Source organism: Cebus imitator, unplaced genomic scaffold (genome assembly GCF_001604975.1).
Source record: "Cebus imitator isolate Cc_AM_T3 unplaced genomic scaffold, Cebus_imitator-1.0 Scaffold22, whole genome shotgun sequence".
Taxonomy (NCBI): Eukaryota; Metazoa; Chordata; class Mammalia; order Primates; family Cebidae; genus Cebus; species Cebus imitator.
This window is the reverse complement of record NW_016107337.1, coordinates 4,488,930-4,508,766: the sequence shown is the minus strand read 5'-3', so window position 1 is coordinate 4,508,766 and position 19,837 is coordinate 4,488,930. Positions and strand designations below refer to the sequence as shown.

Genomic DNA, 19,837 nt, shown 5'->3' with positions numbered 1-19,837 from the left:
ACAGATGGTAAACATGTAAACAGTAGAAACTAAACTAAATTCTATGTTTACTATGATAGTCACTGATTTAAACCATTAATGAAAATATGTCATGTCAGAGATATAAAGAAGTATATATCACCCAGATAGTAACAAGCAATTAATTTCCATTTGATTAATATAATTGGTGATTTAACACACACACACACACACACACACACACCCACCCACACCCACACACACATATATACACACACACAGCAGTTTGGAGCAACATATAGGCAAAACACCATAATAATTTATGCACAGTATTTAAGAATATGAGCCTTGATAACAGAATTCTAACAAGATTTTTTTTAGTGTATTAAATATAATTAGATAAAACACAATTAAAAGCAGCAGTGAATACATTTCCTATCCCAATAACTTAAAAAAACTTCTTTATGTAAACTTCATACATGTGCATTCTTGCTCTTTCCATATATTTTACAATTCTTTTTTTCTTTTAAGATAGTATTTGCCACTCTTCTAAATTTGCTGAATCGTCTAAATGGAGGGGACTGCTTGTGGTATATTAGTCTTCTTCAGCATCATACGCCACTTCTGCTACTTCTATCTCTGATACAGCATATTCAGGTTCACTAAAACTTAAGCATGGTTTATTATCAGCTCTGCAAAAAAAAAAAAAAAAAAAAAAAAAAAAAAAAAAAAAAAAAAAAAAAAAAAAAAAAAAAAAAAAAAAAAAAAAAAAAAAAAAAAAGCAATATGTCAATGAAGGGATAGGATGCATGCTATTATTTCACGTCACTATTACCTTTAAAAATCTTCTACCTTATAGAAAGAATATTCACGTACTTAGTGTAAAAGTATTTAATGTAAAAAAGTATTTAAACATTCAGTCAGAAATTTAATATTTTTAAGTTGTCATTGACAGGTAAGACCTTTGGAGATAGGTTTTTAAACTTTTACACCTCTCCAAATTACCACTGACCAATAACAATCTATATGGTAATTACCTTTAACATAAAGTTGTTCTCATAATTATAGTCAACCATTACCACTAAACTATTAACAATTACTCTGGATCTGTATGCAATAAAAACTATATGTGGGCTGGGTGCAGTGGTTCATGCCTGTAATCTCAGCACTTTGGAAGGCTGAGGCAGGCAAATCATGAGGTCAGAACAAGACCAGTCTGACCAATATGGTTAAAACCCCATATCTGCTAAAAATACAAAAACTGGCCAGGTATGGTGGCAAGCACCTGTAGTCCCAGTTACTTGGGAGGCTGAGGCAGGAGAATTACTTGAACCTAGGAGGCGGAGGTTACAGTGAGCCAAGATTGTGCCACACTGCATTCCAGCCTGGGTGACAGAGCAAGACTCTGTCTCAAAAAACCAAACCAAAAAAAAAAAAGAAAACAAAAACCCAAACCTCTATGTACTTTTGTGCTTTCAAATATATTACATTTTCATCATTCCTATTAGGTTGGAAGGGTGGTGGTTATTATATTACAGTATCCTACTTTTTGAATGGTAAACAGGTGATACTGAGGTAAGGGAGATTAAGGTAGTTTATCAATATTTAAAAAATAATAATAAATTACCTGAGTCAGAGGCCAGTTAATGCAGACACAGTTGTGAAGTAAGTAAGAAGAAAACTTACAGCCTGATGTCAAAAACATATTTTTAGGGAGAGCCTAAAATATCTACAATCCTCTGTTTGCTCAGCAGATTCGTGACAGAGTTAACAGTGAACTCATAAAAAAAAAAAAAATGCTCTATAGAGTATTAGAATCACTTCCCTCCAATTATCCAAAAGATTAAGCTATCATAAATGAAATATTATATACCTAGATTCTTCTTCCAGGACATCCTGATCAACCTCAAGTGCAGAGGACTCCACCTTTAGGATCTGTTCACCTTCTGTTTCTGACACGTCCAGTGATTCTTTAGGTTCTAAAGACATTGTTCTAAAAATATGTTATGGAAACAAGTTATTTTCTATGAACAAACCAGGCATATGTTTAACGTTGTGAATACATGTAGCTATAGCAGTATTTAGCTGTTAAGCCTTAATGCAGTCACATAGCTAATAAACAGCTCACTCTGGGAGTATACAGAGAAATTGGTAGCTATGATTAAACTGACTTTAGCATCAATTCAATATATGCTGATGAGACGGCAAACCAGAGCTTTCATACGTGAGAAGTTGGCATAAATGCCTAGAAAGTAAGATATCCCCTAAATAAAATAATGGCATTCCATTTAATAATGATTTATTTAATAATTATAATCAAAATAATGATTATAATGAATGTTCATCTTGTTGAATAGTTATTGGCTTACTTTCCTGATGTTTTCCCATCCTTCAATGTTTGGCTTTCTAAATAAAGGACAATTTTCCCAATGAAGAATGCCAAAAGCCTACAACTTTCAGAATCGGAAAATTCCTAAATCATATTAAAATGTAAACTGTATTTATCCCAGAGTATTAAGAGTTGAATTAGACTAGAAATGCAAGTATCACAACACACCTGAATCTTTTCTCTAAAGTGTCTATATGAAGCTGCTTCTCATTAAGCAGTTTCTTTAGTGATTCCATCTCCTTTTGTTTTTCAAGTAGTTCTTTTTGTAAGCGGTAGTTAGTCTCTTCTAAAGTTTCACAAAATGCCTTAAAAGAACCAACAAACATGCAGAAAAATAATACAATTAATTATATATGCAGTATCTTTCTCAAGAGCATTATTGAAGAATCAAAGAACATAGATAGATAATCAATAGTATGAAACTCCCAACGATTTGTTGTCTACCCTCATCTTTTTAGGTCACTGCTATCTTAGCTTTCTTAGTCCCCATCTACCAGGGGGACATAACTACAAGTTCTTTATCTTAAGACATATAGTAGTAAGCTAGTGTGCCTGAAGTGAGTATGCGATAACCCTCTAGTGTAGAACTGGGATAAAAATGATTAGTAACTACTGCTTTAGTTTTTATTCTCCTTAATCTATGTTTGCCTAGCATATATGATTACACTTAAAAAATCAACTGTGGTTTTTGATTCCATTTGTATTAGCTCAGTAGACATACTACTGTAACAGCATTTTGGTAGTCTTGATCACTTGGGTGGCAGTACCAGGATGGAACAAGAAATGAGGAGCCAGGAACATTTTGGGAAGTAAGTGACAAAAAATGATACATTCAGGAATAAAGCAAAGACCATAAAGAGGAAAAGCATTAATAAAAGTCACTCAACAACACAGGAATACATCAAGAAAGATTGTTTGTCTCAATCTGGTCTCTAGGTAGACGAGGTGAAGTCTCACCTGAAGAATCTAATCTAAAAAGCCTCATATGTATTTTGGGAAAAATAATGTATCCCAAGGAAGACAAATAAAATAAATACATACATAAATACAAGATACTGAAATTGCAAATACCAAAATCAAATAGAAGATCTCTAATACACCAGGAAGACAAATCAGTATAAAATTGTAAGACAGTAGGGGACTGATGGTAGATGTCATAAAACAGTCTATGTCAAAGGCAGTAGAAAACACTTTAAAGCGCTGAGAAAAGTAACCATCAAGGTAGAATTCTACACTCAGTTAAATCATACTTCAAAAATGAGAACAAAATTAAAAGACATTTGGACATCAAAGAACTAAGCATTACCAACACACATTCTTGAAAGAACTACTAAATTACATACTTTAATAAGTAGTTAACTGAACCCCAAAGGAAAGAGTAAGATGAAAGTAGGAATGGTGAGGAATGAAAGGGGCAGACACTCAGGTAAATCAAAAGAAACATTGATTGTGTGAAATAACAATGATGGCCAATTTTGAGGAGGGCTGTAAACAATTCGTTTCTAAAATATGAGAACATATGAGCATTAAATAAAAGACAATGACTATAGAACTTAAAAAACCAAGGGCAGAGAAAAAAAAGTGAAAAAACTCATTAAATAACATGGAAGGAAAGAAAGAAGGAAAAATAGCATTTTATAAAGCAGAATAAAAAGCAGAAAATGATAGAAATAAATATAAATATATTAGTAATTACTATACATAGAATAAACTCAACACTTAACACATTTTTCAGATTGTATTAAAAGATAACTATGATGTTTAAAAGAGACGTATTTAAAATACAAAGGAAGAAACATACTTATCAGGCAACAGACAAATGTTTGCCTTTTCTCCCCTACCAAAAGTTGTAGTTTTATTAATACCCGACAGAATGCAGTTCAAGGTGATAAAAAACATTATTAGGCACAAAGAGTCTCTGTATAATAATAAAAGTAATAATTCACTGGGAATATTTTAAATGCATAATTACAAGAAGAAATTGAACAAATCCACACCATAAGGGGTAAATTCGACATAACTCTAAGCAATTAAAGGACTAAACAAAAAAATGAGTTAAGATTTTAAATATTTAACAATATAATTAGCAAGTTTGATCTGATGAACATATATTGAAGTCTGAGTCTAACAATTAGGAAATACATATTCTTTTCAAGCACACATGGAAAATTTAGAAAATTTATCACATATATTCAGATTACAAAGACTGCAGAACACTGTCAACAATAACCAAGAATTGTCAGAGAGAACATATCTCTGAAAAAAAAATGCAAATAGACTAAAAAAGTCAGTGCTATAGGGAAAAAGTGCTTGAAAATTAAAGAGAATTCTAAATTTATGGAGCAAACGAGATATTATAAGGAACAATATAAGATATTAATGACAATGAAAACACTATTAAGCCAGGTGTGGTGGCTCATGTGGTAATCCCAGCACTTTGGGAGGATCATCTGAGGTCAGGAGTTCCAGACCAGCCTGACCAACATGGTGATATCCCATCTTTACTAAAAACACAAAAATTAGCTGGGTGTGGTGATGCATGCCTTTACTACTCAGGAGGCTGAGGCAGCAGAACTGCTTGAACCCGGGAGGTGGAGGCTACAGTGAGCTGAGATTGTGCCATTGCACTCCAGACTGGGTGACAGAGAGAGATTCTGTCTCAAAAAAAAAATACTATTAAGACTTGTGAGATGCAATTTGACTGTAATATAAAAGAACTGTATAATACTAGAAACAACTGAGAAAGGATACAACTCAAGAAGTCAAAGAACATACTAAAATCAAGTATAAAAAAGAAATTAAGAGACAGGAAAAGAATTTAATCAAAAGAATCAAAAAGGAAATAAGTGGTTCTTTGAGAAGTCTATTAAAATAAACCAAATCCAAGGAAAAAAGACCAGTGGAAACAACAGTGAGATTGAAAGTGGATACATAACTAAAGATATGTTAAGAGATTTTTAAAAGTCATATTATACTACTAAGAACAACAGTCTTGTAAGAATGTACAAAATGGTCAATTTCTAGAAAAATAAACATTCTCAAAACTGAAAACCCCCAAATAAATAATCTGAATAGCTACAGATATTAAAGTAACAGAATCGTTGTTAAAAATCTACCTGTAAGACAAACAAACTAAAGAAAATATCAGATCCAGATTGCTTCACAGGTGAATTCTAACAAACATTTAGGGAACAAATAATAGGCACTTATTCAAATGGTTCTGGATAACAGAAAAAGAGGGACTATTCCTCATTTTATAAAACTGGTATAATTTTGATGCTAGACCCAACAAAGGGCAGTAACAGAAACAAATACTATATATGCCAAAATTCTGAATAAAATCATTACAATTCAAATCCAGTAATTAAAAAAAAGCTGAATTTATGAGTTAATCTCATAATAAATGTTTTATCCTTTGAAAAATCTATGAATGTAATGTACCATACCAATAGATTAATAAAAAAACCCATGTGATCATCTACACAGATGCAAGTGAAAGTGCGCGCGCGCACACACACACACACACACACCCCTACGACCTCTTAGCAAACTAGAAATAGAACTTCTGTAATCTAAAAACAAGGACAATAAACATATTGACATAACTCACAACTACTACCAGCCTACAGGAAACACCATATCCAACAGCAATATACAGGATCATTTCCATTGAAGTTAGGATGAGAGGAAAAGGATGCCCACCATAATGGCATCAGTTAACCTCCAAAGATCCTATCTAGCAAAATAATACAGAAAAATGAAATGAAAGATATTAAGTATTAGGAAAAAACACATATTGTTAATATTGCAGTGAATACGATTACCTACATGGAAATCCAAACAGATCTATAAACTAATGAGAGCATGTGACATATAAAATAGAGATATAAAAATCAAGGATAAAACTAGTAACTTAGAGTGTAATAAAAATACCAATTATTTTGTCAACAAAAATAATGAGAAATCCTATGGCTTTCCCTAGAAGTTTAAGAAAAAAAAAGTAAACTTTTACTGAGTAACTTAAACAAAAAAACCCCCCAAAACTTCTATATGCAAAGATCTATTAATAGGAAGATTCAATACTATAAGGACAATATTCTTCAAAATTAATACAGAAAAGTATTAAAATTCCAAACAAAATGGCAACAGGATTTTTTCATGGAACTCATAAAGTTGTTCTAAAATTCATATGGAAAAGTGAATAGCCACCTTGGAAGAATAAGAGCACCCTTGTTCTGCCAGTTAATAAGATTATTTAATTAACAGACTATAGTAGCAGAGGGATAAGACTACTTAAAATGAACTGAGTGACCATAAACAGACGCATTCACACTGAACTATTTAGAATGGAAGAATTCCTAATTAGTGAGATAGGGACGAACAGCTACTATGGAAGATGCAGAGCTGGCTAGTAATCAAGAAAATTAGGCTACAATAAGATATTATTTTATACCCATCAGATTGACAAAAATTAAAATATTGACAATACTTGTATTAGTGATGATATAGAGCAAGAGGAAAAGATATTATTGGTAAAAGTATAAACTGACATAACAAATTTGGGGTGTAATTTAAGCACACGTAGTGAAGTTGAAGAGGAGAATATCTAACAATCAAACAATTGTATTCCTAGGAAAGTACCTTATATAAATCCTTGAGCTTCTTCCAAGATTAAAATCCATCCCAGTGAGGGAGGTACCTTAGGAAAGATGTATATAGGAATGGAGACTGTCCTTAGAATAGTCAATGGAAGGATATATTGATATAAGTACTTAGCCCTGCTAAGTGGTTATATCAATATATCTAAGGATATATATTTGATATAACTACTTAGCCCTGCTAATGAGACCATAAAAATGGTTTGTATTCCTAGAAATAAAAAAAAAAAGAAAACCTGTATTATGTAATTATAATGTTAAAGGAGAATCTGTGATATATATATGAACATCATTTTACACACACACACACACACACACACACACACACACACACACACACACACACATTTTCATCTGTGACAGAGATCAAACAGTTCCATCAGGACTGGAAAATCTGCTAGCAAGTGATTCTAAGAAAACAGTTTCATTACATATTGCAATTCTGATTGTATTTTTTTTTATCTGCTTTTCTGGGTTTCTCAAACTTAGGAACAAGAAAATTAAGTTCTTAACCTGTAGAATAACTAAAGATTAAAATTGAGGTAGAGAATAGATGGCTTAAGAATTCTGCTTTATTTGTACTTATAATTCATATAAAATATTAAAAATTATAATTCATTTCTAATTATAAGCTATTCATTAATGCTAATATAGTAAGACCTCATTTCTTCCAATTATATTATCTCCATACAAGTAATATATTTGAATTTTCCCAAAAAAAGATAGACTAATTTATATCCCTAACCTTAATTCCCTCTTTCAGTACAAGTATATGTGGGGATAGAAATGACTACCTTAAATAGGGAACAGAGAAACGTAGGTTAAAGATTTGCTGAACTGAGGATTCATTATCCTTTGAATAAGCTTAATTTTATACTCCAAGAAATGTGGGTTAAGAAGTCATTTTGGAATTTTTCTTAAAATGAGAGGCTGCTTAAGTAAGTCTGCAGACAAAAGTGATATATCTCACATTAGGTCACTGTAGATTTTACTTTGAAGAAGAGCAAGCACAAAATTTCTTCATTCATTGTTCAAATAAACATATATTTTCAAATACACCTGTAGGAAAATGCATTTATTTCAGAGAAAGATTCTGGGAGAAACCTTCCATATTACTCTGTGAGTGTATAAACTTAACATTGCCTTGGTGATTTATTTAAATCAGTGGTTCTACACCAGAAGGGATTTTAAATTCAGAAGACACCTGGTAATGTCTGGAGACATTTTTACTTGTCATGTGTGGGTATGCTATTGGTATCTAATATGTAGAGGCCTAGGATGCTGCTAAATATTTACAATGCACAGGTAAGATTGTGCCCTAGCCACAGCCACCAAAAAGTTATCCAGCCCTAAATGCCAATAGCGTGGATGAGAAATCATGACTCAAATCAACTTCTACTCTTCCCCTGCCCAGTTATGATACTTGACATATACTAACTAGCATATGTGTTGAACTAAGAACAGTAAAAAGATATTAAAATTATTATTTTTGTAAAGGGGCTAATTTAAAAATGAACTAAAAGCCATCTTGAAAGAAAAAAAGAATATTATATTTTAAAGGAATAAAAATCATGGAATCCTTGAGCTGGAAAAGGAGTGACAAACACTTAGCTTCTTTAGCCCAATTTTCACTTAAAATAGAACTATAACTTTCTAAACAGATTCTAAATCAAAGTGACAAAATGGTAGCCCAAAGGCTGAATGAAACCCAGAAGAATAGAGCCCAAATATATACTTTGGCCAATTTTTAATATTTAATAGAATTTTAATGCCTTTAGAGAGGACATGCACTCTCTATTTTGCCACTGCACATATAGGTTAGCATCATGGCACCTAAATAAATGTCAGTTTATAGCCATATCACTCTGAATGCGCCGAATCTTGTCTGCTCTTGGAAGCTAAATGAATTTCAGTCTTTGAATTTGATCATTGTTCTAGATCATTCTAATGATAAAACCTTTTTGAAACAGGAGTTTATTATTCTAAAATATCTATGTCCAAGTTAGAGAAAATATTTCTTAATAAAGCTGAATTTTTAAAAGATCGCCACCAGTAGATATAATAGTAATACAGTTGTACATTTAATAGTATACATATATGGTTCATTTAAGAGAACTACATTTATCTGAAAAAAATTACGATAATCTCGAATAATTTGGTTTCATATGGAGATAGTTCACTTTAGTCTGTGTATAGAGGGATGGCAAGGCCCATAAGTAGGACCTATTTCCTACCTGGTCATTGTTCAAAGAGGGTAGAGGAAGCCATGAAAACCTTAGTTTTTCTGCTACTGTTGAGGCTCACTGATCTGGAGTTTTGTCAGTTAAAGCAGCAATCTTGGTGACAGGCAATGATCTAGCCAGGATTTAATAGGCAGTTCTGGGAAGTGATATATCTATGGGGCATTGATAAGCTCTCCACATATCCTGGGACCCAGGTCACACAGGACAACAGAGCCCATGTGCGTATATTGAATAGGAGACAGGAGAGGATTCAGCAGAAACTAAAATCTATGGCATACTTGAAAATGACCTTAACTTTAAATACACTCCTTAGACTACATCCAGATCCATTACCATAGAGTAAATATCTTACTAGTTTGAGGTGTTAAAGCAAAATTTATGACCAACTGTTGGTTGAACATTAAACTATGCAGAAACACAAGAAAGTCAGGCTAATAAAGAAAAAAACACTGAGAAAACACACCAGTGACCAGACATTGCTAAGGAGACTAACTTTACAGATTTAGTCCAGGCAAGTTACTACACAGAGAGATAAAATAATAACAATCACTATAGGAGGCAGATATTAGAATCAAGGGTTGCTACAGTATATCACCCAAAACATCTAGTATTCAACAAAATTTATAAAACACTCCAAAAAAAAACAAAAAACAAAAAACAAGGTCAATCTAAGCATACTCAGGAAAAAAAGCTGTCAATTGAAGCTATCTCTAAATGGCCCAAAATGTTAGGCCTATCAGGCATTGATTTTTAATGCAACCATTACATACATGAAATAAACAGAAAACACTGAATTAATGATAAGGATAATACTCAACAAATAGAAAAATCTCAATAAAGAGAAAGAACAGTTAAAAATAAGCAAAAGGGAATTTTAGAGTTGAAAAGCATAATAACTGAAAAATTAACAAGAGGGGCTCAACAGCAGATTTAACATGACTGAAAAATAAATCAGTGAATCTGAAGATCAATAGAAATTTTCCAATCTGAAGATCAGAGAAAAAAGCAATTGAAGAAAAATGAACAGCACTTCAGAGACACTTTGTACAACATGTGTCAACACATGTACAACACATGTACAAATATATAAGTAATCAGAGTCCTAGAAGAAGGGAGAGAAAAGGGGAGTGAAAAAACATTTGAAGAAATAATGGCTAAAAAATTCCAAAGTTTGATATAAAACATTAATCTGCCACGTCCAAGAAGCTCAATGAAGCCAAAGCATAAGAAACAGAAAGAGAACCACACCCAAATATATCACAATAAAACTGCTATAAGTCAAACAAACAGAATTATCTTGAAAGCAGCAAGGGCAAAATGGCTCATGATGCACATGAAAACAGTATAATTAAAGGTTGATTTTTCATCAGAAATAATAGGGTCCAGAAGGCAGTAGAATGACACATTCAAAGTGCTGAAACTGTCAGTAAAAATATCTTTCAAAAATGATCATTTCCAGATAAACAAAGATTGTGGGAATTTGTGGCTAGCAGACTTGCCTTACAAGAAAAACTAAAGGAAGATTATGAGACTGAAAGGAAGTGATACCAGATAATCACACCAACATACAGGAAGAAATGAAGAAGGTCAGAAATAGTAAGTATGTGGATAAATAAAAGAATCTATGAAATATGTTTTCCCATTTATTAAGTTCTTTAAAGCACAAAAGATTGTGTAAAGAAATAATTCTTGCACTGTATTGTTAGGTTTATAAGATATATGTAAAATAGATAACAATAGCAACACAAAGAAAGAGGGAGGAAATGGAGATATATTGGAGCCAAGTTTATGTTTCACTGAAATAAAATACTTTGAGCAGTCACTAAAAAGTAGCTAAGAAAAAGTAACAAATTCTACAGAAGAATCAAAATGGCATGGTAAAAAATATTTTACACAAGACAAAAGGAGGAACAGGGTGGAGACAGATGAGACAAACAGAAAACAAATTGCAAAATGGCAGATGTAAAAGATGTCAGAAAGAATAATAAAAGATCAAGACCTAATTACATGCTATGTAGAAAGGATGGATCTTGGGTTGAAAGACAAACATATTGAAAGTAAAATGATGAGAAAAGAGCTGCAGTAAACAAGACAGTATCATACTGGCACAAGGACAGAAAAATAAATTAATAGACTAGAATTAAGAGTCCAGAAACAAACCGTTCTTTTCATGGTCATTTGATTTCTGACAAAAGTGTCAACACAATTAAATAAAAGGAACTAAAAAAAAATTAAGATAGGTATAGGAACTTAAGACCTTACCTAACACCTCATAAAAAATTAATTCAAAATAGACCATAAACCTAACTGTAAGAGCTAAAGTATAAAATTAGAAAAAACAGTCTGAGAAAATCTTTGTAATGTTGGGTTAGGCAAAGAGTTTTTATAATACAATAGTAAAAGCATAAGCCATTAAAAGTGATAAAAATGAACTTCACTAAAATTAAAAACTTTTGCACTTTAAAGAATACCGTTAAGAGGATGAAAAAATACCTACAGACTGAAGAAAATATCTACGGATTGTATCTCTGATAAAGAATTTGTATCTAAAATAAAGATTTTACAACTCAGTAAGATAAACAGTCCAAGTTACAAAAAAATGGGTAAGACATGAACAGACATTTCATAGAAGAAAACATGACTGGCTAAAAAGCATGTGACATGATGATCAATATAAAAAAAATCATTAGAAATATGAATATTAAAGCTAAAATGAAATATCACTACATATCCAAGGGAATGGCTACAATCTGAAAGAGAGATAATATGTGAGGACATAGAGAAACTAGAACTCTCATACAGTACAAGTGAGAATGTAATACAGCAACTTACAGAAACTTTATTGGTTTCTTTAAAAAGTTAAACTTGTTACATAATCAAATACTTCCACTCCTAGGGAAGTAGAATTTCTCAGTCCACAAGAAATAAAATCATATATCCACATAAAACATTATATGAAACTGTCCATATCATTGCTCATAATATCACGAAACTAGAAATAATCCAAGTATTCCTCAACTGATGACTGGATAAACAAAATGTGGTATATGCATAAAATGAAAAACCATTCAGTAATGAAATAATTGTAGACAATAATTTTAGATGGAATACCCTGAAAAACATATTAAGTGAAATAAATCAGGTGTAAAAGATTATAATACTGTATGTATTAGGCAGGCTGTATATATAAAAGCTTATGTATATTGTTCACATGCAAACACACATTGTACGATTTATATGAAATATCCAGAAAGGACAAATGTGTAGAGAATGAAAGCAGATCAGTGACTGCCTTGGGATGGAAGTGCAGACTGACTGCAAAATGGCTTATAAGGAATTCTTTGAGGTGATAAAAATATTCTAAAATTGGGTAACGGTAATGATGGTGGCACTGCTCTATAAATTCACAAAAAATTATTAAATTGTACATTTTCAGTGGAATAGCAAACAACAAATTGGTGAATGTTATGGATGGAAATTTTACTCCAATAAACCTGTTTTAAACAGGCTGTGGTATTCAATCTAATACAAAGAACTGTCTCAGCTTGAATGAAAAACATTACAAACCTACCAATTAAATCTGTTTCATATAAGGACCATTAAACATTTGGGGGAAAAACTTGCATAAAATTCTAGCTAATCTACTATTACCAAATCTGTTTTGTGAATCTAGGCTATCGCTTTAAGAAATAGGATGCTTTAACACGTCAATTAATGTAATTTGAGAAGCATTAGGCACCAGCTAAACTGATAACAAGACAATCACTCCTACCTCTGAAGTTTTAAATTTGATTTTAGCTGTAAGTTCCTTATTTTGACACTCAAATGGAAGAAAACTCAGTATACACATAGTATTATTAAATATAAAAAAGTCCCCAAATCATTTTATTTTTTGAAACAGTAAAAATAATGTAGGATTTAATTTTAGAGCTTTATTGACTATATAACATTTATGAATTTTTACTTTTTCACTGAACTAAGTCTGTGTATTTCAATGAAAGAAACCTTTTACTCAAACATTAAAAGCTTTCTGTGCAAACTACCATAGCCTGAAATTATATTTTGCTATTTGCTATTCCATTCAAGAAACAATGTAGTTATTGTACTGTATTATTTGTTCCTCTTTTCATGTGCTATATAATACAGCACTTACCCTGCTTTCTTCTAGGCTATCAAATGGACCCGGTGGATCATCCAAACAAAGAAATTCTCTCACTGCAAGGCTTTTCAAAGGAAAAAAAAATTATCTGAAGTACAAATAAGTTTGGAAAAGATAGCAAAAAGCAAAAGTTACTTTGAAGCTATACAGTGTTTTAAGCAAGCTGGTTATGTGTTTTCATACAACTAAATATAAATATAAAACTACAGAAGATGCAAAGATTTTAAGGTGTCTTCTAAGATCTTAGAACATAAAGATCACAAATGTATTGTTACATACAAACTATAGGACACAAAACATACTTCAAAATAATGGTTCAAGAGACCAACACAGTGAATAGCCTCCTTATGATTTTCAAAGAAATATTAGTCTGAACTAGTCTGTCATTATCCTTTTAAAAATAAATGCAATTTCTAATTTATACCTCACTTGTTTTTGTTTCAGTAGATGCTTCTGAAGTGACTGAAAAGCATTTACTCTCAAACAAGCTAAAGACTGACCTTGCAATCATATTTATTAATTTACTTATTTTCCTCGATAAAGAGAAAAAATTCTAACCATCCTATCTCTAAATGATTACAAATTTTAAAATAATAATGAATATGATATTATTATGCTTATACTTTGCTATTATTAGAGAAATAGGTTAAAGGGGTACATAACCAAACTTCCTTGTAATAAAAATGCCTCCCTGCCTTTCTATAAAGCAATTTTGAACTGAGAGACAACTCTGTGTACACATCATAACATAAATGTGCATAAATTTATATTTGATTTGCAAAATAAAAATTTTAGAAATTTCCTTTTACAAAGGATTTCTTTTCTTTTCTTTTTTTTTTTTTTTTAGGCACAGTCTCACCCTGATGCCCCGGCTGGAGTCTGGAGTGCAGTGCTATGATCTCGGCTCACTTCAACCTCCTGAGTTCAAGTGATTCTCCTGCCTCAGCCTCCTGAGCAGCTGGGATTACAGGCGTGAGCCACCCCGTCTGGCTGGGATTTCTTGATATACTACAAAAAGGGGATGTCAACTTATGCTGAAAAGGGAATGGGGCTTTTGGGTTCAGATTAGGCCAGACATGTTGATGATATCAGAAGGTGTCCATGAAAAGATAAATGGAATTTTACATATCCTGTTATATTTAATATGCTCACATAAGATTAGGATAATATTGGATCTCCATTTCACAAACGATACTGAACTTCAGAGACGTGAAATTACTTGCCCAATGTCAGAAAGTGCAGGTGGTAAGCTGTACCTTCCATCTGTTTCCTGAGTGTGAATATGTGCCCTTTTCTACCTTTAAATTCTTTGTCTTATGTTTTGGTTCATTTGGATTCTCCTTGCTGGATACTTTCTCTCTGAACACATTCGATTTATCTGTATCCCTCTCTAGTAGTGGCCTCTAGTAGAACACTGCAGCACTGCAGTTGGTCTGGTAACACAGAGTAGAACAAGGTCTTCTGATTTAGAAAGTATACTTCTATTCACCTACTGTTACAAATGACTCGTAGGAAATCAATTATCTGGGATTGAGAAGTCAAGTTTGCATGAAACCCTGAGAAAATAGCATTTAAGACTGAAAGCAAACTGCTAAGAAACGTAAGGAAGGGTCCTATATAATACTTCTGGTATACAATGTAAAACATTATTTTCTTACAGTTTTATATCCAAATTTCCTCATACTTTAATGCCATTTTTAAGTTTACAAATTAATTATTGGACTGTTGCTGCTAGGAAAGAAAAAGTGAGTAAAGGAGTACACATGTATGCCTTTTTATATCTTTGATTTACAGTAGCTATTTAGCCAAGATCAACAGTGAATGTTGACAGTGTATTCAGTTGGAGGAATCTTTTTTTGGAGTGTTTATTCTGTTACATTCACCTTCCCTAAAAATCTTTATGATCTATGGCTCACTAGAGTTCTACTTAAATGAAATTCAATGGTTTCTCTAAGTTTTTTTTTTTTTTCCATATAAGTCCAAGTTTATACTCTGTGCCTTACTTTCTTTAATCTGTAGCAGAATAAAATTTGAAACTGGCTTTACAATTTTAATTTACATAACACCTTTGCAGTGGCTCATTACATTTCCTCTGCTTCAACAAGATTCAGATGGTAAAGAAAACAGTCAATTATCCTCAAACTCTATTTCTAGCTAAAGAGAGGACACCTAAGAATCTCTGGAAGATGGCAGTATTTGAGAAAACAATTCCTTTCTTGTTAGAAATTCCGAAACATTTTTCCCCCTAGGAAAGGAAACCCTCACTTTTGCTTGAGAATCACTGACTACATAACTTTATTTAGGTACAATGAATACTTATTGATCGTCTATGTGTGCTATTATTCCTTTTATATTCTGGAATACATTTTTACTGTGTCTGGGAAAACTATTTTAAAATTGGGATCAGGTGTTGACTTAAATTGCCTAAAGGAAGAGAAGAAAACCACCAATGGTATCTCTCAGCATTGTTTTAATTACCAGAGCAAATCTGTACTACAAATTCAACTTTCTTGATTCTCTTGAAAAAGTTTTTTTTTAAAAAGTTTTACTGTATTTTCAAGCTATGCTCTTAACAAAATATTTGACTTTATTGAAAATTTTATAACTATCTGTAATTTAATTTCTACCAAACTAACATTTTATAGAAAAAATTATCTAACCAACCTTAGCAATGTGTTGATTTTCATGAGATAGCATCATATGAACTACTGCATATGTAACTGAATTCTTCTTTCGTTTTATATAAATACTAAGATAAACTTTTCTGAATATCTTAATTTTTTTTTAATTAAAAAAAATAAAAACTTAGAGACATTAATGACTGAATTTCCTGTGAAAAGACAGTTCAGGTTGCAAAGGTATAAAACAGTTATCTTTAAGAATTCTTGTCCTAAGTAGAGAATTATTAAATTTTACATATAAAAAAGTTACCTTTAAGAATTCTTGTTCCAGTTAGAGAATTACTTAATTTTTACAGCTAAAAGAGACCTAAGTTGTTATCTAATCAAACGTAAAGCATTTAATAATTCCCTCTTCGATACCACTGATAATTGTCTACTCTCTTCAAATAGTTAAAGAGAAACCTACTTTTTCAAAAGAGAGAACATTTTTATATTGGACAGCTTGAAATGACAGGTAACTTTTAAAAATCTGAGCTGATAGTGCTTTCCTCTATCTTTTCGCTGTTATTTTTATTTTATGTGTTAGTCTTGCTATTCAAAATGAGGTTATTAGACCAGCCAGTATCAGCATCACCTAGATACCTATTAGAAATGCAAAATCTTCAGCTCATCCTTGCTGAATCAGGGTCAGCATTAACAAATCCCAGGTGATTCACAGGCACACTACAGTTGGAGAAGCACTACTCTTAAATATATGTGATCCATCCTTCTTCCCAAAAACAATCTTTCAAATACATAAAGATGGCTATCATATCTCCCGAGTAGTTTTTAAAGGATACATATGCTCATTTCTTTCCATTGTTCTGTCATATTAATGCTTGGATGCTATTTTCTTTTCTTTAAAACCATGAACTGCTATTAATCCAGATCCAACTTGAACTTTTAAAAAAAATATGTATAATTAAAAATACTGAATTTTGGTACTGAAGCCCTTACAGATAAATGATGATGTGAAGAAAAATATATAACTTTAACTTTTGAATTTTTAAAAATTAAAAAGGAAAAAAATTAGCAAACAAGATATATGTGAAGTACTTCTGAAAATGGAGAATAGTAAAATATTTGTTGTGCTGATTAATGATGTAATAATTTAACAGTAGTTCAAGACAGTGTAAAACAAATAGCTATTTTTCAACTAAGATTGTATAATACAAGGCTGTATTCACTTTGATAAACTGACCTGTGTGTTGTTCCTGGTACAAGACCTCTACCTTCTTGCTTCTGCATTTGGATTACAATATTTCCTATCATTTCCAAAGTTCTTCTTCATCTTTCTTTGCTGGTACAATTATCACTTTAAAGTGCCGTTTAACTATCACCCTTTGCGAAGCCTTGTCTAATTTTCCTAGTCAAAAGTTCTCTCTTTTCCTCCTTTAAAAGAGATCTAATTTTCTATCCATTATGATTTTTTGGGTCATGTCTTCTTTCTATTCAGTTTTTTTTTTAATAGGATGAGTATCTAACTCATTTTTATATAGTCAAAATATCTTTTATGTAGCAAGCTCTAAATAAATATTGAACAGATAAAATCTCTAAAAATCCGTTTATCATGTAAATATTAATGTTTTCATCTGAATCCTTACTTTGAATTTTCTAAATAAATCTGAAAACAATATTCTATTCTCTTAAAATATTCAAATCAATAGTCCTTAATAGCCGTTCAGTTTGTATTTTCTTCCATTTCTGCTTTAAGAGTTGGAGAATACGTAACACTAAAAGCTGCCCATTATGTAATGGCAATTGCTTAGACATCAGGAAGTTAAGAAATAACTGTGTTGTAAGTTGCTAAGGATATAAAAATAAAAGCGAAAGAACAATTAATAAACAATTAATACTAATGTATAAACAATATCAAATAATTATTTGGCCAGCTAAAGTTAGTAAGTTTTTTCTATGTTGCCATTCCAACTGTACCAGAATGCTAACAGGCAACCCAACAGGTAATTTACAACTAAGTGATGTTTTTATGTAGTGATTCTTACACGCAGTTTTATGTTTTCATAAAGAAGTGTCGAGAGGTTGTCATTTTTTCTTTTCTCCTGTAGGAGGGATTTCCCCCTTTCCTTCCCCCCTCTTACTTTAGAAACTAAGATCTATTATCAGTACTTTAAAAATGGAGGATTCATTTATAGAATACATTTGATTTTAACTGAAAAATGAGAGAATCTGTTTTCACCCTTCTCCTACATTGTTGGATACAATCAAGCTTTTGTCTCATGTCTTATGCTCCACCTACCATTTCAATTTAGATTGCAGAGATAATTAAAATCTTGGCTATGCAGTACAACAGTAATACTGATGGAAGCATCACTGTAATAATATAGTCTGTGACACAGTGAGAATTAGGTATGTATTTTATAGAAGGAATAGTACTGAGGGATGAGAAGATAAAATCTCAAAAAATGTAGAAAAGTATTATGCTGTTTTTTTAATGGATCAACCATCAATTCATAAATATTTGGCAACCTCAGACTTTCTATATTCTTTCTAATTATTTGTTTCTGGCTCATATCCATCTTCCTACCCATAATCTTAAGCATTCCAGACTCTCAAAATCCCACTCTCAGTATTGCTTGATCACTGCAAACAGCACTGGTCTTCCCTCTTCTTTGAGTTCTTCTTACTTTTATAAACTGTATCATATCAAGTAGCAATTCATAAATGTCATTATTTTGTTCAAATAGGAGCCTAATTTCTCTAAATGAATTTTAAAACCAGTAAGTATACCCTCTCTTTTACACCCTTTGTTACAGGGCAAATGCATAAGATTTGCCCTGCGTGAATAACCCTTCCTCCTCTTCCCCAATGCATGTCTCAAACAATAAGAAATCTCTTACATTGTGATAGTGGGTACCAAGGCACAAGTACCCTGTTTTTAACTGAATTGAAGTTATCTTCCTACATTTCCTAAATATCTGATGATATCATATAACAAAAGCAGGTAGGCAAACAAATACGTACTGGAGTCTTTCATGCAAGATTTCTTAGAAGCTTTAATCCTCTAAGGATATCAAATGAAACCTTTCCCCAGCTTATTGGGCCAAGAAACCTTTCTTTCCCTAAAACGCCTATTTATGAATTGAGCAAGACCATTACCACTGTTCTGAGCTATGTAGCTTTAGAAATGACAGGATCTCAAATGGCTCTAGTAGTGTCTACTTTAGCAACTAAGACCTATTATCAGTACTTTAAAAATAGAGGATTCATTTATGGAATACATTTGATTTTTATTCACCACAATGTTTTAAATACAGAGACATAAAGGTTTACTGAACAAGGGACAAGAGAAAAGGGGAAAGGATATGTCAACTTCTTGATGGAGGTAAAAGTCATCTTTTATGGTATGCTATCAAACATATTTTCTTCCAAGGCTTTCTCTATAATTTTGGTTGTTTACTGGTTTTTATTCCTGCTTTGTGTGTCTGAATTAACATTAATCTTTTCTCTCTTTTGACGTGTAAAATATATATACACAGAAAAGTGGAGAGCACTAATGTTCTCACCACCTAGACTACATAATCGCTAACTCTGTCACAATGGCTTCAATTTTTTTTTTTTTCTAATACACAATACATCAGTGGATATCAACAGTTCTGTCATTCATTCAAGAAGTACTTATTGAGAACCAACTATGTTAGCACTATGCTAAACATTAGAGACTGGATGGTGAATAAAATAAAACAGCCACATGACCTGTTGTTATACATCTTACAATCTGGTGGGAGAAAGACAAATAGTGACAGAAATAA

At 31.9% G+C, this 19,837-nt stretch overlaps 1 protein-coding gene across 1 annotated transcript in view; it reads right to left on the bottom strand.

The window, feature by feature from the left end:
• Nucleotides 1–254: 254 nt before the first annotated feature.
• SNX16 (sorting nexin 16) overlaps nucleotides 255–19,837 on the bottom strand; it is a 40,069-nt gene continuing 20,486 nt past the window's right edge. The window contains exons 5-8 of the mRNA XM_017521834.2: nucleotides 13,402–13,471; nucleotides 2,516–2,652; nucleotides 1,832–1,951; nucleotides 255–650 (exon numbers count right to left, since the gene is read on the bottom strand). Coding sequence (XP_017377323.1) covers nucleotides 554–650; nucleotides 1,832–1,951; nucleotides 2,516–2,652; nucleotides 13,402–13,471 — 424 coding nt within the window. The 3' untranslated portion in view covers nucleotides 255–553. The remainder of the gene's footprint in view (nucleotides 651–1,831; nucleotides 1,952–2,515; nucleotides 2,653–13,401; nucleotides 13,472–19,837) is intronic.